Source organism: Phoca vitulina, unplaced genomic scaffold (genome assembly GCF_004348235.1).
Source record: "Phoca vitulina isolate PV1807 unplaced genomic scaffold, GSC_HSeal_1.0 scaffold35, whole genome shotgun sequence".
NCBI lineage: Eukaryota > Metazoa > Chordata > Mammalia > Carnivora > Phocidae > Phoca > Phoca vitulina.
The window spans coordinates 18,599,595-18,621,520 of NW_022589738.1; the positions used below are offsets into that span (position 1 = coordinate 18,599,595).

At 45.1% G+C, this 21,926-nt stretch overlaps 1 protein-coding gene across 2 annotated transcripts in view; it reads right to left on the reverse strand.

Annotated features, from left to right (window-relative positions):
• SLC9A7 (solute carrier family 9 member A7) overlaps positions 1 to 21,926 on the reverse strand; it is a 132,008-nt gene that overhangs the window by 30,281 nt on the left and 79,801 nt on the right. Inside the window, exons 6-13 of one of the 2 annotated variants that reach the window (XM_032426452.1) lie at positions 21,194 to 21,299; positions 20,732 to 20,873; positions 18,906 to 19,011; positions 17,359 to 17,447; positions 17,153 to 17,266; positions 14,389 to 14,500; positions 10,348 to 10,501; positions 1,262 to 1,321 (exon numbers count right to left, since the gene is read on the reverse strand). In XM_032426452.1, the coding sequence (XP_032282343.1) occupies positions 1,262 to 1,321; positions 10,348 to 10,501; positions 14,389 to 14,500; positions 17,153 to 17,266; positions 17,359 to 17,447; positions 18,906 to 19,011; positions 20,732 to 20,873; positions 21,194 to 21,299 (883 nt within the window). The remainder of the gene's footprint in view (positions 1 to 1,261; positions 1,322 to 10,347; positions 10,502 to 14,388; positions 14,501 to 17,152; positions 17,267 to 17,358; positions 17,448 to 18,905; positions 19,012 to 20,731; positions 20,874 to 21,193; positions 21,300 to 21,926) is intronic. The other variant, XM_032426453.1, reaches the window with a different exon arrangement.

The following is a 21,926-nucleotide window of genomic DNA, read 5'->3' on the forward strand; positions in this document are numbered from 1 at the left end:
GTTCTACTTCAATTGATAATTTTTCAAAAATGTGAATGGCTGAGGCCCTAAATAATTGGAAGACTATGCAACACACACCTACATGTAAAACCCTGAACACCAGATCACGGTCTGAATTCTCTCATGTCCCAAGTGTAATAACTTGTACTGTGCCCAAAGGACCTTCCTTCCTGAAGGTGGGATATTTCAAAAGAAAGGGTTTCCTCTGCCACCTACCTGCTACCTAAAGTCAGACCTCCAAAAAGTGAATGTGTGTGTGTGCGCGCGTGTGTTTTAAACAGTAGGAAAAAAGTGTATGATTAACACAACATAATAAAATAAAATTCAAAAAAAAGCGTGAACCCAGGGACCTTAAGAGCTTCCATTACTTAGACACACATCGTTAGGGTACATCTGGAGCCTGGTGCTATGGCAGCGCCTATGGCTGGTGAGCAGCATCGCTGTTCTCTCCACTGCCCTCAGACAGTGACGTACTTTGATGGTGGCATGAACAGAGCTCAAGCCTGTTCTGCACTGATTTATCTACCGGCACTGAGAATCAGGCCAGGAAGAATGCGTGCTGATAAAGACGCAGAAAGGACAAAAGAAACATTAAAGTCTTTGTTCTCCTGCCCCCCACTGCCCCCCTTAAACCTAATCAAATCATAAACTTGGGTGGACACTGAGAACCCAACTGCATTACAAGAGCCTTTATCTTGTTTTTTTTTTTAAAAAAAACAAAACTGTTTTTGTATCTTCTGATTCACCATAAGGTACGAGGACACAATTACATACTTTAAAAACTACTCAAAGAGCACTGGTGCTTAATTAAGATGGTATGAGCCCTACCCCAGTCATGGCAGACATATCAAATCCTAAGTCTCTTTATGAGTTTGAAAAGCCTTGTTTACTAGACCATAAACAAGACTTTGTGGAAAAAGTATCTGCGGCTCTGAAAACGGACTGCTCTGGACTCTAAGCTCAGTTGTCTAAGAGGGGAGACACTTGCCAACTCCGGCTTTGGTGTTGACACACACTGTCCAATATGCGGGGACAGAGAACAGGCTCTGAGGAACACCGACACAGCAATCAACCCAGAGACAGGGTGGAAAAGCGGTTAGACTTGACCTGACCTCTTGCCCCTTTGGCTGAAAGGGGCAGGGGGTTGGCGCACACAGGAAGGAAGGAAGAGACGAAACGGCATAAAGAGAAACATGTCAGGTTAGAAGGAGGAGAAAAGCCAGGCCCAGTTAATTTGTTTCTGAGGATTTCCTTGTGTCACCTGATGTACCGCCAGCGGTGCTCGTTCTGGTCCTCTTCGGACAGCTCCTCGACGCCAACTCTGGGCAGCAGAAGAAGGGAACGTGAGTGTGACGGGGCGCACAGGGGAGCCGGGAGCTCTGGGCACAGCACCTGGACCACGCCCATCAAGGGAGAGGTGGGCTCCCTCTGAAGAGAGATCCGTACCCTCTCTTAAACTGTCCCCATTCTCTAAAACCCAGAGAGGCAGAGAGGCTGCTAAATTTAAATTTAAAGCAGCCATGTTAGGAGCGAGGCCAAGTGAGGATCAATTGGGAATGAAGGTAAGCCTCTCAAAATATCATGTAAGGAAATCAGGAATGCATGCAGCTCACGGAAAATGATTTTATACAATTTTTTCAGGAATTCACCTGTTTCATAGAGCAAGGTACATCCATACGAAAAATAGAAAACAGAGTTGTTACTAAACACGTATCTGAAGTGTTTACACATACTTTGACACATATTTGACAGAAAGAGCAAAAAGCACCATATTGTTGAAAACAGCAACAATACTTAAGAAGACAAAGATGGCCTTTTTTTTTTTCTTTTTTCAGACACAAGTAAACCATGTTGTCTAAGGGTTCCTGAAGGTCAGGAACCCAACTTCTGCTATTCTCTTTCTCTTGCGCCTTAGAGTTGACACGGTCCATTTTCACCTGCCTTAACAATTTCTGGGTTGTGTTCAGGGTGCATTTGAACTTTGCCATCAAACTAAGAGCAGGGTTTCACAATGTTGGCACTACTGACACTTCGGGCCCTGGCCTCTACCTACAAGATGCCACCGGCAACCCCCCACGCAGTTGAGGCAACCCCAAATATCTCCAGACATTGCCAAATGGCCTCTCGGGGGCAAACTGCCCTCAACTGAGAACCACTGCACTTAGATCATGTATTCTCAGTTGGGGGTGGTATTGCCCCCATGGGTGTGAAGATTGGTTCTTGTGAGGCAAAAAGTTAGGTATTACAATGGTTTCTAGCCCTCTAAACCGTGATACTACATAAACAAGCATATAGCAGATCTGTGGTATTAAAATTTCACTGGAAGAGGTAATGGGGGGGAGAACATTTTTGAAGGGCTCCTTGGGGGGGGGACAACAGTGAAAATAAGGTGGAAGAACACTGTGCTAGACAATGCCCAACTTCTCATGCTACTGATATCCCCTGGAATATGCAAGCGAGAACGAGATATGCTTCTTAAGGTGGTACTTCAACAAGTCACATGCTCAGAATGTGACTCTATATTTTACCATACTATTGAAAAATTGTAACACATTCCAGAAAAGCAAGCTGGACTCCATTAATGTAAGATTCACTGATAATAATAATAGCAGTAGTAGCACTACTGATGCTATGATTAGTAATGATAATATAATAATATTTTATTATATATGATATATATTATATATAATAATTAACAGCTAGGGCGCCTGGGTGGCTCAGATGGTTAAGCGTCTGCCTTCGGCTCAGGTCATGATCCTGGGGTCCTGGGATCGAGTCCCGCATCGGGCTCCCTGATAGGCGGGGAGCCTGCTTCTCCCTCTGCCTCTGCCTCTCTCTCTCTCTCTGACTCTCATGAATAAATAAATAAAACATTAAAAAAAAAAATTAACAGCTAAAAGATCCTAAATGCTTACCATGTGCCAGATGGGACATTTCTTTCTTTTTCAGATGGTACGTTTAAAGAGAATTCTTTATCACATTTATTTATCATCACATTTATTTTATCCTTACACTATCGTCCCCATCTAAACTGGTGAGGAAACTGAGTTGAAGAGGCTAAATAAGTTGCCCAAGGTCACAAAGGTAAAAAATGGTGGAACCAAGACTGCGGCTGAGGTTCTTAGACCCCAGAGCCCCAGTTCTTCACCTCACAGTATCCACCTTTTTTTAAAGATTTATTTATTTATTTGAGAGGGGGAGGAGGGGGGAGGGGTAGAAGGAGAGGGAGAGAGAAACCCAAGCAGACTTCATGCTGAGCACAGAGCCCAACAAGGGGCTTGATCCCTCGATCTTGAAATCACAACCCAAGCCGAAACCAAGAGTCGGACGCCCAACCAACTGAGCTACCCAGGCGCCCCAGGATCCACCCTTTGATTACACGCTGGTGTCCTTAAACTCTTTTAAAATATCCAGTTACAAATGCTATTACATAAAGAGCTCAGGGCTGCTCCCTGCCTTTTTTCTTCAAGTTATCTGGCAAAGAGCTTTGTCGTAAATTCTCAGTCTAACAGGATTATACTGAGCAGAGTGTCCTCCTTGTCCTGGAGTGTTTGCATGACTGCGCTGTGGGGTGTGAAGGGTGCCTGTTCATCTGACTGCCTGGGCACGTGCCATTCCGCCCCCACCATCACCACCACCTCATGTGTGTGTCACCTGAAGCTGGGGGCGCCAAAGAGAACGGCCACCATGCTGCCCAAATGTGCTCTGGACCCATACAAGGCTCCTCTGCTGAAATAATCCTGTGGTCATTTTCTTAAATTGCCAAAATTACGTCCTTTGTGAATAACAACACCTGCTCAAGGGACTAAGAAAAATATGTAGTGTGTGCATTAACAGAAAACAATTTGAGCGTCTTGCCATCATGTTTTAAAATATCAGTCACAACATACCAATTTTAAAAAGATACGTTGGATTTCTGGAAAGCAGGGACCTGGCTTTGGATTTAGGTCACATCCATTTTTATTTTATACACAGACTAGAACATAGCCATGGTTAAAAATCACAACTAACTCTTCATTATTTATGGTGGAACTTGGAATCCTACCCTGGGTTTCTGACTTCTGAGCAGCTACTTAACATCTCATAAGGGCCTCTGTCAGTAGCCTGGAGAAGTAAGGATCAGGTAGGTATTGATTTTACTTAGGGTGTAGAGGTCAAAACACCACACTGAACTTCAGGGGGTTTCTGAAGAAATTTAGAATAAGAAACTGGTTCACATAAATGATTCATGGTCATGAAGTAACATCAGAAACCACAGGCCAGAAAAACCAATGAATCTCATTACTTTATTTCCAAGGGAATTTCTTTCATGTAATCTCTATAAATGTCAGTTTCTACACTTACGTAATCACTATTTATACATATGTGGAAAATGCAACGCACTAACACCATATGTATTGTTTACCTATTTGCTTCATTACGCTGTCTGGGTGGAGTTGGACAGAAAGAAGGAAAGAATAAAGATAGGAGCAGAAACCAATGAAATAGAAAACAGAGAAACAATATAGAAAATCAGTGAAATAAAAAGCTAGTTCTTTGAAAAGATCAATAAAATTGACAAACCTCTGGCAAGACTGAAAGAAAAAAAGAGAGAAGATACAAATTACCAATATCAGGAATGAAACAAGGAGCGTCACTATAGATCTCACAGACATCAAAAGAATAATAAAGTAATGCTACAAACAACATAAATGTGACAACGTAGATGAAATGGACCAATTTCACAAACTACCACAATTCACCCAATATGAAACAGATATTCTTTTTTTTAAAAGATTTATTTATTTATTTGACAGAGGGAGAGAGAAAGAGAGCATGTGAGTTGGGGGGGGTGGAGAGAGAGAGAGAAAATCTCAAGCAGACTCCCCGCTGAGTGTGGAGCCCAATGAGGGGCTCGATCCCATGACCCTGAGACCATGACCTGAGCTGAAATCATGAGCTGGATGCTTAATCGACTGAGCCACCCAGGTGCCCCATGAAACAGATAATCTTAACAGCCCTATAACTATTAAAGAAATTGCCTTTACAATTTAAAAACTCTTGAAAAAGAAGTCTCCAGGACCATACGGTTTTACTGGAGAATGCCATTAAACTTTTAAGATGAGTTAACACCAATTCTATACAATGTGTTCCAGAAAAGAGAAGAGTAAGGAACACATCCCAGCTCATTTTGTGAGGCCAGATTACTCTGATACCAAAAATAGACAAAGGCAGTGTAAAAAAAAAAAAAAAAAAAGAAAGAAAGAAAACTGTAAACCAATATCCCTCATGAACACAGACCACAAAAATCTTTAACAAAATAATAGCTAATAGAATTCAGCAGTATGTAAAAAATTTATACACCATAACGAAGTGGGGTTTGTTTTAGGGAAGTAAGGCTGGTTCGATATTTGAAAATTAATTTTAAAAAGTGGGGGGTGCCTGGGTGGCTCAGTCGGTTAAGTGTCTGACTCCTGATTTCAGCTCAGGTCATGATCTCAGGGTCTTGAGATTGAGTCTTGCATCGGGATCCACGCTGGGTGTGGAGCCTGCTTGAGATTCTCTCTCTCTCTCTCCGCCCCTCCCACCCCCGCTCATGTATGCACGCTCTCTCTCTAAAAAAAAAAAAAAAAGAAAATTAATCAATGTAACCCACCATATTAACAGGCTAAACAAGAAAAATGTGATCATATCAATAGATACAGAAAAAGGATTTGATAAAATTCAATACCTGTTTATGATAAAAACAAAAACTCTCAAAAACCTAGCAATAGATAGAAATTCCCTCAACTTGATGATGACGAACATCTACAAAAACCCTACAGCTAATATTACACTCATTGGGGAAAGACTGAATGCTCTCCCCTTAAGACTGGAAACAAGGCAAGGATGTCTGCTCATGTTACTGTTACTCAACATCACACTGAAAGCCTTAGCCAGAGCAGTAAGTCAAGAAAAGGAAATAAAAGGCTGGAAAGGAAGAAATAAAACTGCCTCTGTTTGCAAATGATGTGATGGTCTATGTAGAAAATCCCAAAGAAGTTACAAAACAAAACCCTCCTAGAACTAATAAATGAGTTGAGCATGGTCACAGGATACAAGATCAACATACAAAAACCAGGGCGCCTGGATGGGTCAGTTGGGTAAGCATCCAACTCTTGGGTTCAGCTCAGGTCATGATCTCAGGGTCATGGGGTCGAGCCCTGCATCAGGCTCCATACTGGGCATGGAGCCTGTTTAAGATTCTCTCTCTCTCTTGCCCTCCCTCTGCCCCTCCCCCTCCTCCCTCTCTAAAAAAAATACGAAAACCAATTGTATTTCTGTATCCTAGCAATGAACACATGGAGACTGAAATTAAAGATAGAATAATATTTATAATTGCTCAAAAAAGAAGAAATACTTTGATGTAAATCTAACCAACCATGTACAGGCATTGTGTGCTGAAAACCATACAACAGTGATGAAGGAACTCAAAGACAATCTAAATAAATGAAGAAACATGCCACGCTCATGAACTGAAAGACTCAACATGATAAAGATGGCAATTCTCCCCAAACTGATATATAGGTTTAACACAATTCCTGTGAAAATTTCAGCGAGATTTTTTTTTTTTTAGAGCTAAACAAGCTTATTCTAAAAAATATATGGAAAGAAAAAAATTAAAAAAAATAAAAAATAAAAAAAAAAATAAAATATATATGGAAAGGAACCAGAACAGCTATGACAAATTTTGAAAAAAGAATAACATGGGAGGGCTGGTTCTACCTGATGCTAAAGCTTATTATGTAACTATAGTTATCAGGACAGTGTGGTACTGGTGGAGGGCTGAACGCATTCATCAGTGGAGCAGAACAGAAACAGACCCATGTGTATACAGCCAACTGATTTTTGGCAAAGGAGCAAAGTAATTCAATGGAGTAAGACTATTTTTTTTTCCTTTAAGATTTTATTTATCTATTTGAGAGAGAGATGGAGCACAAGCAGGGGGAGCAGCAGAGGGAGAGGAAGAAGCAGGCTGCCCGCTGAGCAGGGAGCCTGATGCGGGGCTCGATCCCAGGACCCCGGGATCATGACCTGAGCCGAAGGCAGACACTTAACCGACTGAGCCACCCAGGCACCCCAAGACTAGTCTTTTTAACACATTGCCAGAACAACTGGATGGTCTTAGGCAAATAGAATAAGATAAAACCTCAACCTAAGCCTTGCATCTTATATAAAAATTAACCCAAAATGGACCACAGACTTAAATGTCAAGCAGAAAACTAAAAAACGTTTAGAAGATAACACAGAAGAAAATCTTCAGGACCTAGGGCTTGATGGAGAGTCCTTAGCTATAACACCAAAGGCAGGATGCATAAAAGAAAAAATGATAAATGGCACTCCTTCAAAATTGAAACTTCTGCTCTATGACAGACTCTACTAAAAGGATTAAAAGACAAGCTACAGGGCGCCTGGGTAGCTCAGTTGGTTAAGCAACTGCCTTCAGCTCAGGTCATGGTCCCAGGGTCCTGGGATTGAGCCCCACATTGGGTTCCCTGCTCAGCGGGAAGCCTGCTTCTCTCTCTCCCTCTGCCTGCCGCTCCCCCTGCTTGTGCTTTCTCTCTCTCTGTCAAATAAATAAATAAAATTTAAAAAAAAAAAAAAAAAAAAGACAAGCTGCAGCCTGGGAGAAAATATTTGCAAACCACATCTCTGACAAAAGACTAGTATCTATAATAAATAAAGAACTCTCAAAACTCAATTTAAAAAACCAAAACAATCCGATTAGAAAATAGACAAAAAGTCTGAACAGGTGTTTCACCAGAGAAGATATATGAATGGCAAATATGCACACGAAGAGATGCTTGACATCATTAGTCATTAGAGAAATGCAAAGTAAGGCCACAGCGAGGTATCCCCACACACCTATTAGAACAACTACAATGAAAAATAGTGGCAACACCAAATGCTAGCAAGGATGTGGAGAAACTAGATTTCTCCTATACCCAGTCACACACATCGTCATTTCCTGAGCCCTCACTGTGCTAGCTGCTATGGTCTAGGTGTTATCTACATGTTACATCAATATTTCCACAACAGTACAGTTGTTATATTTGTATATACAGCCGTGTGCCTCAGGGAAAGCTACCCACACTCTCAGTTCTGGATAGGACAGTTTTCATGGCCCAATTTTGAAAAGGGTTACCAGAAGTGCAAAAAGTCACAAGTCAACTCTCCCCTCTTGGTGGGAAATTATTTGGTCCTATATATGTGTGTAGTGTGTGGGAGGGCTCATAAACTAGCATGAAAAACAAACATGATTTAATCAGGCTCTGAGGATCTAGGGTGCCTCCTGAGAGACCAAATAGGAGCAGAAAGTAATCTCAGAAGTCAATCTTGAGATTCTTTTGTTTTTAAGATTTTATTTATTTATTTGAGAGTGAGTGAGAGAGCAAGCATGAGCAGGGGGGTCGGGGGAGGGGCAGAGGGAGAGGGCAAAGCAGGCTCCCCGCTGACCCTGGGATCCTGACCTGAGCCAAAGGCAGATGCTTAACGGATGGAGCCACCCAGGCGCCCCTGATCTCGAGATTCTTAAAGATTCTCAGCAGTGTTCAGGGTAAGCCTTTTTTTTACCGTTATTCTAACACAGAACAAAGATGGTACCATTGTATGTGTCAGGTTTAGAGCCAAAAATCTGTCCATTTTCTTCTCTAGGTTCATATTCCCATGATGAATTCGTTTCCTCAACACAAATCTTGAGATTCATATCAGGAACTCAAAGTTCTGATCATCCCAAATTTCACGACACAGAGGCAGTCGCTAACACCGTCAACCTTCTCAAAGGTGGTAGAGCACAGTAGTTCAGACTGTGGACTGGGTGGCAAGACTGCCAGGCCCCAAATCCCTGCTCATCCACCTAAAGCTCTGTGATCTGGGCAAGTTATTGCTCTGTGCCTCGGTTCTGTCAACTCTACAATGAAGATAATAGTAGTAACTCCTCCATAGGAATGTTGTGAAGATTGTCTTAATATAGGTGTGGCATCTTGTACAAGGCCTGCCTCACACAAGTGTTAGCTATCATGTGACTGCCACTGATCAGCCCCACGTAGTAGCTTCTGCAGACCCACAAGGATGTGAGGCTGAGACTTGCTAGCCTGGAAATGGTGCGGCTGGCAGAGGACAAGCCCAGGAATCCCTGCTGTCATCAAGACAAAAGTCCCTGATGGGGTTGGGAAGGGGGGGACGGGGCGGGGTGAAGACTGTTCTTTCCAATTCCAGTTTTCTCCCAAATTTCAGTACCCCCCCACCCACCGACTCTAAGGATGACTACGAGATCTTCATAGGTTCTCTCTCCTCCAAGCTAGGTATGCTCTGCAGCTGTCAGTCTGGGGCATTCTATACTCCAGAGAAGGGAATGTGAACTGAAAGCCAGCGGAGAAAGGAAAAAAAAAAAAACAACCAAAAAACAAAAAACACGGTGCCACCTTGTGGCTTCTCGGAGAATTCTTCTTCACACCCACGCACGCCCGGAGCCCTGTCACATTCTGATCACGTTCATCCTCCGCAGACCCCACACTGAGGGAGGTGGTGGGGGCGCCTCCAATGAGGCAGAGCACACACACTGGGAGCTGAAGGGGCCTGCAGAAGATCTGACGGCATGCTTTCACTTAATATTAGGGGAAACTGAGGCCCAAAGACAGGAAGGGCTTGCCTTGAACCAGAGCCAGAGTTAGGCTCCGGGACTCCTGTCCTCTGTTCTAGTGTCCTCCTTATCCTAAGGTGCTGGAGCTCGCCAGCACCCCGTGGTATTCAAACGCTCTTAAAAAAAAAAAAAAATCAAATTTAGGTCAGCGCTCTCCGTGCTGACCCAGCTGCAAAACCACAGGCAGGGGACGTCAATGAGGCTATAACAAATGAGGGTGACGCAGGAAATGTCACCTCTTTTGTACGCTCGAGCAAGAAGAGACAGAGCAAACAGTTTCCTCCCAGAAACAAAACCCTAATTGTCTCTTTTCATTTCTAGCGGATGAGCCTGTTTCGAAGGCTGGAGTTGTGATTGCAAAGGAACATGAAATGCCAGGCGTTGCTGGCAGTTACCATCTGTTCTCTTGCCTGCAGCCTTAAGACTTTGGAATTCCTGCCCTAGTGTCACTGTTCTAGCAAGGTCCAGGTGTTTCTAAGGCCTTGTGTTTTCGCACTGACAGAAATTTTCATGCCCACCTTTTTTTTCTTGTGGAAAAGTCAATATTCTGAAGTGTTACTTACTGCTTTTTATTTTCAATCCCACCCCCAAACCAAACCCAACCCCGTAAGAACCTTCCACTCACTAAGCTGTCTCCGCCCCCCCCCCCGTGTTAGTCGCAAAACTGGCCGCGGTTTCAAACCTACCTTATGTTAAGCCATGACAGCATGGGGGTCGTGCCTCCACCAATGATCCAGACAGTGAAGAAGACGATGAGGAGCGTGGTTGTGAACATCATCTGGCGAGCATAGGATGCGGTGTCTCGGATGGCCAGCGCAAATGCCATGGCCCCCCTGAGGCCTGTGGGGACCGAAGAAGAAGATTTGGTTCTAAGGCCAAATGACAATGTGTCCTCGGATCCACTGCTGCCACTCGGGGCTAATAAACTGGATCCGCGTGTGCTGCGGGAGTCACACTGTCTTATTCAGAAAGGAGAAACTTACGGGAATACGGTTTTCTCCTGTTGGAAGTTTTCATTTGTAAAATACCCCAAACGTAATGAGAAAAACACCGCACTACCTTGTATGGCACGTTCTAGGACAATAGCAATAGTTCTCCAGCTAGTAACACGAAGTAAAAAGAAATGTAAGTAAGAAATAACAACATAAGCTCTCCAGGTCTGTGATCCAAGCACTATACAGTCATTATAAACTGAAGTAACAGGCTAGGTATGAATATGGCAAGTGCATATTTGTGGTTTCTGTGCCATGAGCCACAGAACAGTTCAGCAATTCCTCAGCAAAGCCACACAGAGAAGTAACAGTATAACCTGATCGGTATCAGGGGCTGGCAACTTTTTCTGTAAAGGGTCAGATATTAAATATCTTAGGCTTTATGGGGCAAGGAGGGAAAATCAAGGATACTGTGCAGGTACTGACAGATAAGAGAAAAAACAAATTTCCACAAAATCTTATCGACAAAAACCAAGAGTGGAGTAATTAATAACCGAGTACAATTTGTGGTAATATAGGTGGGATTAATTAATGAAAACAATGGGATTCTTGGGGCGCCTGGGTGGCTCAGTTGGTTAAGCGTCTGCCTTCGGCTCAGGTCATGATCCCAGGGTCCTCGGATCGAGCCCCACATCGGGCTCCTGGCTCAGCGGGGAGCCTGCTTCTGCCTCTCTCCCTGCTCATGCTCTCTCTCTCTCTCTCTATCTCTGTGTCTCAAATGAATAAATAAAATTTAAAAAAAAGAAAAAAAGAAAGAAAACAATGGGATTCTTTCCGGAGGAGGAGATTTCACTTAATTGGATTTCAAAGTTAGTGTCCCCTAACATCACACAGACTGTAGATGCCCATCTGTAAAAGCCATCGTTAGCCATGAAGTATATGACAACAGGGCCCAGGGACTGTACCCACATTAATGGGTATTAAGATTAAGCACCAAATACTTACAGTGAGTACAGCATAACCTATAGAGAAGTCGAATCGCTATGTTGTGCATCTGAAACTAAGGTAACATTGTGTGTCAACTGTACTAAAAAAAAAAAAGAAAAAAAAACCTGCGAAATAGAAATTAATGTAGTTAAGTATATTCTTACTCACCTTTAATTTTAAGAGCGTATGTTTTTTTTAGGAGCATATGTTTTGATCTACATCGTGCAACACTCACAAAGGAATTGAAACAATTGTGAATATTTTTAATATATATTCACAAATATTTGTTCTTCTTTTATGTGAGTTCTCATATTTTCATCTTGTATTAGATTTTACTTATGTTATATTTAATAAAATGTTGTTTGTTTAAAAAAAAGATTAAGCACCCACATTTTAATGTTTGCCTTTCTAAGCTCTTTTGTTCCTTCTTCAAAGCAAGCTCATCATTTGTTTTATAGTAAAGACTGAATCCATGGTCCTTAATAGATACGTGGTGTGAGTTCCTGTTCACCGAGGGTGGGGAGGATGGGGGGGATGGGGGGGTGGGGGGGCAGACTACAATGACTGTGTACATTGTATGAGAGAATGAAAAGTTATACCCACTATATCTGTTTGTATAGTTTCCTACCTTTCCTGATAATTTTGCAAATTCACTAATCTGAGAACTTCACAATTCACTACAGAATGATTCCAAAAAGTGACATGAAAATACAAAGTTAACGTTTTCTATCACTCGGTGCCAGGGAGACACTTATGCACATCTAGACCACCCAACAGCCAGCTTTGTCGACGATCAATATTTAAGCCTCTAAAGGGATGCTGTCTCAAAGAAGAAAACTTGGGGGTCGGAGAGAGACACTGTGTGCTCCATTTGTCTTTATTTTATTAGGTAAACGCTGTGAGCAATATGATAGAGAAGCCTTGGGTTTTTCATCACTCTGAAGAACTGAGTTCCTTTCCATGGTGAGGTTGCTCCCGGCAGGAAATAATTTTTACAGGAGATATCTTTAAACAGCTCTGTGTACTTCTCGGTCTTTTAGAACAGGAAATAATGAACATACTTTAAGTTTATCCAGGTGACTGAGTTATCTCCACCTGGTCTTGCTCTTTTCCAGCAACACTTTCTTGATATGGAAGGAGGATCTTCGCGTGACCTCCTCAGAAACCTCTAAAGCGGCCCAGCTGCTCTTGAGGCAAGCCCAAATGCTTTGGCACAGCCCTGGGGCTTCTCTGTGGTCCAGACTCCAACAGTGGTTCTCAAACCACCACCAGCGGCAGCAGCTGAGAATACGTGAGAAATGCCGATTCTTGGCACCCAGCCCGTACCTGCAGAATCACTCTGGCAGTGGGGCCCGGCAAGGGGCTCTAACCAGCCCAACAGGTGGTTCTGATGCCGCCTGAAGGCTCACAGCAGCCTAGATGCAAATTTCCCGTCCAACCTCACCCTCTTTCTGCATTAGCCCCTGTGTCTTACCGCGAAACCACGCTGCTGCCCTTCCTGGCAAAAGCCACCCCTGGCAATGCTCTCCTGCTTGTCCAACCTGCTGCCTCGTGAGACCCACGTCTGGCAAGCCCAGGTGGAAGGCTGCCCCCCTGGTAAAGATGGCCCCAGGCCCTCCTCTTCTCCACCCTGATTCCAAACCTTTTATGTGCAACGTGTCACCCTCTCTCCAGAGGAAGCTAGCTCTTTGCACACCTGCCTCCCCCACAGTGGACTGGGAGCCCTGCAAGGAGGCGGTCTCTGTCTCCTCCAGAACCCAGAACTGTGGCTTATAAAAAGAGGATGCTCCATGAACATCTGCCAGAGGGAAAGGCTGCCTATTTCAGTGCAGTTGTAAGCAAGTACTACACAGAGCAACCGCTTCGCCAAGCAGTGCCTGTTGCTGAGTGTTCAGGAAGACTCTGAGGCCCCCCGAGAACTACGACGTCACAGTCAAGGGCTGCTACTCCCTCTGCCTCTTGTGCAGCCCCACCCCCCCCAAGAGGACAGCGGTACCTTTAAGGATCACTGTGGCCTTCTGCCCCACTATCTCCTCCCTCTGCTCTGCAAAGACCCTCTGACTTGGGTCTCGTCTATAATGCCTGACGCTTACTGCACCGTCAGCTCCTGCCAACTGCTCTCTCCTTCCTTTACCTCCGCATATTTTACTGTCCTTTGTCCCCTCAGTGGCTTCTGCATACTTCTCAGCTTTATGGTGGAGAGGGGGGCATCTGGGAGACAGCATGAATCAAGCAGAACTATCACAGCGTTAACTTCCGGTTTGGGGCTCATCTTGTTTATGCAAGTGGTTTTTTGTCGTTGTTTTTTTTTAATGCTTCAGAGAAAGTTGGAGCTAGGAGGAACCTCAACTCAATTAGCTCAATTTTATTATTTTACAAGAGTGGATACCGCAGCTGGGAGGAACTGAGTGACCTGGCCTGTGTTCTTTCTCATTAAAGGCCTACTGCCCTCCTAGTTTTAGGTCTGGAGCCCTTCTGGAAGATTAAGGGTTATGAACATCTATCAGAAAATCATCAAGCACTTTAAATACTTAAATATCTCCAGGTCCCACAGGTGGTAAAGATAAAAATGAAGATGTGGATATTTTAAGGGAGAATGTTCACATTTGGTAGTTTAGTTTGCAAAATCAATATTAACTCTAACATGTACATCAGTCTACTCAGCATTGCAGGGGATACAAAAGAACCAGGAATTTGAACTTCTGTCCCTTTATGAAACTTATTGATGATATTTTAATCATGCTAACATTCCTGCCGAATAAAGCTCATTTTCTTTACATGTATGGTTTTGTTTTGTTTTTTTTTTACCTGAAAACATCATCATGTGTTGAAAGTTCCAGCCAATCTTATGCCTTCTGCCCAAGTTGAGGAAGAAGGAGAGCGGGTAGATGTGTGCAGCTCTGCCCAGGAAGATGGCGACCTGACCATCGGGCGGAGGTTAAGGAACCAACAGGTTTCCAGAATGGCACCTTCCCACGGCCTCTGGTGGAGCAGAGAATTTTAGGGATGCTCTGACACCTCACGACCAGGAGATAACCTGCACAAAGATCAGGAGGGTTGCATAAGGCAGCCAGGCTGTCCAGGCTCCCTCGAAATGCATCTGAGCAACAAGTGGGGATTCAACTAGACAACTTTCCCAACCTCCTGGCTCCCACCAGAGGTAATTTCTAACCTGTTAAACGTGTGCTGCTGTAACTTCTTTTTTTTTAAGATTTTATTTATTTATTTGACAGAGAGAGAAACAGCGAGAGCAGGAAAGCAAGCAGGGAGAGCGGCAGGCAGAGGGAGAAGCAGGCTCTCTGCTGAGCACGGAGCCCGATGTGGGGCTTGATCCCAGGACCCTGGGACCATGACCTGAGCCGAAGGCAGACGCTTAACCAACTGAGCCACCCAGGCGCCCCTGTTATAACTTCTTGATTTAATTACTCTGGTGTGGACCAAGTCTGCCATCTCTCTAAAAATGAGTCCAGAAATAAGCTCAGGCACCGTGGCAGGGGCTGGGGGGTGCGCTGAGAGGAGCAAATAGTGGCTCGGGTCCCGTGAGAAGGAAAGTCACAAGAAGAAGGAAGGCCTAACCTCGGGGTCAAACGGTGAAGAGCAAGTTTCCTGGGTACGAGCTCATAAGCTTCAGCCGGAAGCCAACAAGGAGGGGCCCGACGTGACGAGGAAGCCGCTACAAGTGAGAAGCTTCGGGGGGCGCACTGAAGCAGCCTTCCTATCCGTCACAAGACTCAATGGGAGGGGGAGACTTTTCTACCTCAGAGGCTCAAATGCCTTCCGGAGGGGTGAGGCATGGAGACAGGGGCGTGCGGAAGGCGCCGAAGTCAGGGAAACGTCACTTGCGGAGTCCGGACGAGAGCCCAGCGGAGCGCGGAGCGCGGCCCGCGGCCCTGGGCACAGCCCGAGCTGCAGCCATCTCAGACACAAGCGACGGTGGGACTGTCTTCTGCCTGCCCCGGGGGTACAGGACTGACTGTTTTTCTGCTTTTAGCTGGCTTCCGCCCCCGGCTCTGTGTTGTGTTGTTTTGTTTTGAACAGAAGGAAACAGGTAGTTGCTTAGGAAGCACATTCTATCCCAGCAGCCATGCAAAGGTCGTCAAGTGGGTAGGCGGCCTTCGGGATTCCCAGGGGGCCCGGCTGGCCCTCCCAGCAAGGCCCTCCTCTGTAAACAAGGGCTCCCGGGATGCCGTGCTAGGAGTACAAATCCACAGGTCATGCAAGGGCTTTCTGAATCGAGAGCGATAACGCCGATCCCCCAGATTTTTAGCTGTTCATCTGGCGAGTGTGCAAATCCAACAAAAAGAGCCCCAGGTGAAGCGGAGAACACTCTAACCGGAAGGCCTCCACAAGGCAACAGGCCACGGTCACTATCAAGCTGCTTGCTGAGTGTCTCCTAGTCCTGCACCATAAATGAAAAGCCCAGAAGAGAAAAACATTTTTTTTTTTTAGGTTACCCATGAGGCCTGAGAAAAGGCAAGAGTAAATGCCCAGCAATAAGGGACGCCGGCTCAGTATTTTGAAATCTAGGCTGAGCTGGACTGCTACTGTTCCAAGCCCCAGAGAAGTTCACTTCGATGAAAACAATAGGATATGAGGCCAAGCGAGCAAAACTCTGAGCTCTCGATCCACTGCTGGGCATTCACGTGCCTCCTTTCTTGAGAGAAGCCAATCCCTAAAACTGTGTCTCTCTTCCAAAAACTGCACTCACAATGGAACTAAGTCAGGGAACCAAGTATTTTTCCATTTTGTCTTTTCTTCCTCTCCTTTTTCTTTCTTTCTTTTTTTTTTTTTTTGGAAAAAAAAAAGGAGTCTTTTCCACTGTGATCTATCACAGCACGGACGCTCCAGTGAAAGCGTGCTCACTGCCTACAGGCTTCTCTGGGCAGCGTGAGGAAGGGCTGCCTGCCCCAGTGTGCAGTCGAGAACAAGAGTAACAGAACCTTCAGGTCTTCCAAACTGGGAACCTCCTGGATTGGAATTCATAGAGCAATGAAACAAAAATGATTCTGGGACTGACACAGTTGCCAACTTGTAGATCTGCTAATAAGAAGGGTGCTTTACGGGGCACCTGGGTGGCTCAGTCGGTTGAGCGTCTGACTCTTAATTTCAACTCAGGTCATGGTCTTGGGGTGCCAGGATTGGGTCCATGTCGGGCTCCGCACTCAGCGCAGAGTCTGCTTGTCCCTAACCCCCCCACCCCCGCTCCTCCCACTGCATGCATATGCACATGCGTGCTCTTCTCTCTAAAATAAATGAATAAATAAAATCTTAAAAAATAAATAAAAAGAAGGGTGCTCCAGAAAACAAGCTACCACCTGCCAAGCACCAGTGTAACAGAAAAATCATCTTACACAGAACACACCGAGAGGACAACCTTAGATCAAGGCTAATCCTTAAATCAAATACATTTAGCTTTACGAACCCCGTAAACCTTCTTGTTCTCATCATGAAAACACCACCACGAACTAGCGCTGGCTCAGTCACCCACCCAAAACAGAAATTCTTCTTATTCTAGCTTCCCCAGCAGTGGTCACCTGTCCACAGAGAAAACGGTAGAACCAGAAAAGGATACAAAAGCTCCAATGATGAACACGGGGCTGAAAACGTGCTTCTGGAAGGTAAACAGTGCCAGGCCCATGTAGGAGAAGATGAAGTTCTCTGCCAGGAAGTGTAACACCTCAAAGAGCTGCACAGGATGGGGAAAGGAAGCCGTAAACCCTGTGGGTCTCCTCCCTTGTATTCACAGGTAACTCGTGAGGACCCAGAGCTCGCTCTCACCTGCTTTGTTCGACTTCTTGATTCCACCGACAGATTGTTGTAGGTGTAATGAGCCTGTGTGATCCCGCAGAAAAGGACAGCCACAACGCCTGGTGAGAGATTTTTTTAAAAAGAAAGAAAAAAAAATCAATGGAGAAAAAAAAAAAAGAAGCTGGAAAAAAATCCCCGCTGAAACAAAAACAAGGTAGGCAAGCCCAACATGTACAACTTCCCGACTAGTTTGGAAAGTTTCCTATTGCTGAAAGCTCCCTCACCCCCACCACTCATATCAACCTTTCCTTCTTCTGACTGCCTTCCTTCAAAGCCAAGGTCCCTGACTTCCCTTCTTGCTCCAGTTTTAAGGGCATTCTCTCCTCTCCTCTAAACTCCCACTGATTTTGGCATTTAGCATTCACTCTTTCAAAGAGGCTGTGGGGCACCTGGGTGGCTCAGTCGGTTGAGCGTCCAGCTCTTGATTTTGGCTCAGGTCATGATCTTGGGGTCGTGGGATCGAGCCCTGCGTCGGGCCCCACACTCAGCGGGGAGTCTGCTTGAGAGTCTCTCTCTCTCTCTCTCCCTATGCCCCTACCCCCCCACTCTCTCTCTTAAATAAATGAATCTTTAAAAAAAAGAGGCCATGAGGGCCCATCATATCCTTTTGTCATATTCCTCTCTGTTCTCTGTTCTTAGAAGCAATGAATTTAATTGCAAGCAAATGCTTTCTATTTTTGCATGGTCTAGGGCTTCAGACAAAACGGATCCAGAGTACTGTGCCATTTATCCAAGCCTTGGTTACCTTGGTTTCTGATTAATGGTAACCATTTTGTTGTGCAAGACAACTGACGCACCTGGACTGTGCCTATACATTTACAGGTAATTGCCAAGTTTTAAAGAAGTGGGGTATTTTATAATGCTGCATACAAAGATATGTTGCAGTATTTTGAAAAGAGGATAAAAGGGCTTCCCAACTACCTGGATTATGTATAGCAATTGTACTTGAGTTTTCTAGTGGAAAAATTCAGTGATTTTTTTTTTTTTGATGAGAGAATGTGAAGAACTAAAACCACAAGTTTACTCACACTAATAATACATGAAATTGGCATCATAAAAACATAGTATTGAAAAACAATGATTAAATAGACCAGAGCCAAAACAAGGACAAACTGTGTTCACATTCATCTGAGTTGATACAAAGTTACCCTTACAAGGATACAGATTTTGTCTGTTGTTTGTTACTGTTTGTGAGAGAAGCAGTAATCTAGGGGATGATACAATTAAGAGGTTAATAAATTCAGTAACCTTTGCAGCTAAACATCTGCTTACAGTTGGAATGAGTACTCAGAGACAACTGAGCCTGAAACAATAAATTTCATCCTTTAAAAACGTGTAGCTCTGGGAAACAAAATTATTCCTAAGGTGGAATACTAGCCTTGCCCAGCAATCCTCCATATGGACGCTCTGTGAGCAGTGTATCAACTCCATGCGGCTGTTCCACGAGCTCCCCTCCAGCTCGCACAGCCCCGGGCTGCAGGGAGGGAAAGGGTAGCCCAAGGGTAGTGAAAACCCACCTGTGAACCCACAGGCTTCTGCCAAAAGGAAGGTGCTCCAGGACATCAAGAAGAAGAGTGCCGTCTCCAATAGAGGGAAGCAGTGCAGCTTGGTAAACTTGGTCACGTGGGCCCCTGTCAAGGAACTTGGCTCCGGGAACAAGTTATCGGGGCTACCAAGAACCACACATGGTGAGCCCAGGATCCCCCCTCTTCCCTAAGGGTGATCCCTTCCTTTCAACTCTTCTTTTGGGGGCCCCAAAGCTGCTGCTCGGTTTTTAAAGTAACAGAAACTAAGTTTTCGAGTAGAAACAAGGTTTCCAAGGGCTGGGAGAGAGGAGAAAGGGTGATATTGTTTCTGTTTGGGATGATGAGAAAGATCTGGAAACAGTGGGGACGGTTACACAATGTGGATGTACTTAATGCCACTGATTTGTACACTTAAAATGCTTAACATGGCAAACTGTGTTGTATGTATTTTACCACAATTTAAAAAAATAATAATGTGACATACCCAAAGCCATTTAATTATACACTTCAAATGAGTGAATTGTACGGTATGTCAATTTTACCTCAATAAAGCTGTCTTTTAAAAAAAATGGAGCTTTCTAAAGCAACCGGAAATAGGTTTTCTGTGCTCCCTGCAATGCCCGTGGCTCTGAGGGGCTCGGTCTTGGCCTGAGGGGTGACTGGCAGGTTAGTTCTTGCAGTGCAGGGGGTGCCTCAGGCAGGCCTGGGGAGGGAGCCTAGGCCCGTGAGACTCTGACCTCTGTGGACTGCTATGACCTGAGTCCAACAGCAGGTGCCTCATGAATGCATGAGAAATGAAGAAATAAAATGCACAACTCCAGGGGCTGGTGCCACTTTCGGGGACCAGAGAGTCCCCTCGTAACACTGCCCTTCCACAGTGGGCCAGCATGGAACCATCTCACGCGTGCTTTCACCGAGCAGTGCAAGCCCCCAGAGCATCACAGGGGCCTCTGTGGAGAAAGCAGCTGGGTCCATGCTGTCCAGTATGGTAGTCGCTAGCCACGTGTGGCTACTGAGCACTCGAAATGGGGCTAGTCCGAATTGAGAGATGCTGGAAGAGCAAAATACGTGCCACGCTGCAAAGATTTATTATAGAAATTGCGGGTATAAAATCTCCGTGATAATCTGTATACTGATTGCAGGCTGATGACGTGGCTGGCATCTGTGGCTTCCGTGACATCATACTAGATGGCAGGGATCTAAATGCCATCGAAAGGACAGTTGACGAAGGGCTCGGCACACCTGTCGAGGGGTGGCCTGCCTGTCCCACACTTTGCTTTAATGTCGGTTGGTTGGATTTTTAACTAAGTGGGATACAATCCTTCACTTAAGGAAGGCCACCTCGTGGTAATTGCCACTGATGGCCCCAGGTAGTTACGGCCACGTTAGCCCGCGTGGCCCACAACAGCCGAGGGCAGGCTTGAGGCTCAAGTACTTCCCAGCCTGCCCCCTCCTTAGCCTCCCGTGCGGCGGCCCCTGCTCCCCAGCCTCCTCCTGGCTCTTTCCCCTGCTTCCAAAACCAATGTCCTCCCCCAGCTGGTTCGCCGGAGGGAGAGAATGCAAAGGCACATGCTAGAGTCACACTCCCAAACATTTTCTCAGACTCTTAGTTAGCTACGTACTCGACTGTCATGTTTCACCAAAGGGCCACATTTCAGGAGTTCCCCCCCCCCCCACCCCAGTGGAAACATCGATTTAAGATTCATTTCTGGAAAAAAAAAAAATCATTTCTGAGAGGAAGAACCGAGACCTCGTTCTTGCAAGTGTACTAGCACACAATCCTACCCAGGCGGGGGCAGAAACCACAAAAAGGATATTAGAGCAGTCACAACGCCCGTCACAGCTCCCATGGTGAAAGAGCCACTAAATATACCTAGAAAAATGCCCACTGATTTAAAAAAGGCAGCAGCATCAAAGGCATGAGTGTTCAGGCCTGCTGGCTGGTAGGCAACAATAGACCTGGGGTTTAAAAAGAAGAGAGAGTTAAAATAGAGCACGCTGTTGTTATACCGTGGTACCTAAAAAGATCGGCAAACGGAGGTATCTACACTCTGCCTAGCACTCCCCGTGCTGTAGGCCTTTAACCTGCTGCCATCAGCATTCAGATCGCCGCCAAGTGGACAAAGCAACATCACTTTATCAACAGAACTGATAAACCTCATTTAGAAAAACACCCAGTTCAATCTTTAACACTTTTGAGAGAAGCCTCTGAATTGAGCCCAGAGCATGCTGGAAGCCAGAGGCTCTCTTCCCTGGGCAGAAATACCGTTGTTACTTACGAGGACAGGACAATGGCAACAGCATCATTTAGGACGCTTTCCCCAAACAGAAGTGCGTAAAGATCCACGTCTGCGTGCAATTCGTTAAATATTGCCAGTACAGTCACTAAAAATGGGCAGGAAGCATATCAGTTAGTTTCAGCCTAAGCCACTGGTGACAAATGTATAGAGGCGATTCCTACCTCTGGCGGGACAGGGTGGTTTGGGAGACAAATGAAACGAAACGAAAGTGACAAATCTTCCTGATCTGAATGAGGTCTGATAGGAGGCTCGGTTCTAAGAACACCACAGGGCAACCCTGCGCTCTCCACTGCAATGCCATCACACTGGGAAAAGACCTCTGTTACAGAACCTTCAAAAATAATCACACTGAATGTGATTTGGCCCCACTGGCAGACTGAAATCTCTCTGAAGGCAGAAACCGTTTTCCCACTGACCCCTGTGTTCCCAGGACCCAGCACAGGGTCAGGGCACCGAGAAGGCTTTAACAAAGGTCTGTGAAATGATGAAAGTCTTCTTTTAGGACAGACCAGACATAATTCCACGTCTCTTCGTCTTCACATTTCTTAGATATTGAAAAATCAGCTGTTCTCCAGATGAGCAGTTCTCAAACTTTTGGTCTCAGGACTCCTTTATACTCTTAAAAGCCACTGAGGCCCCTAAAGAGCTGTAGTTTTTGTGGGCAATAGCTATTGATATTTACTGTATTAAATAAAACAAAAAATTAAATATT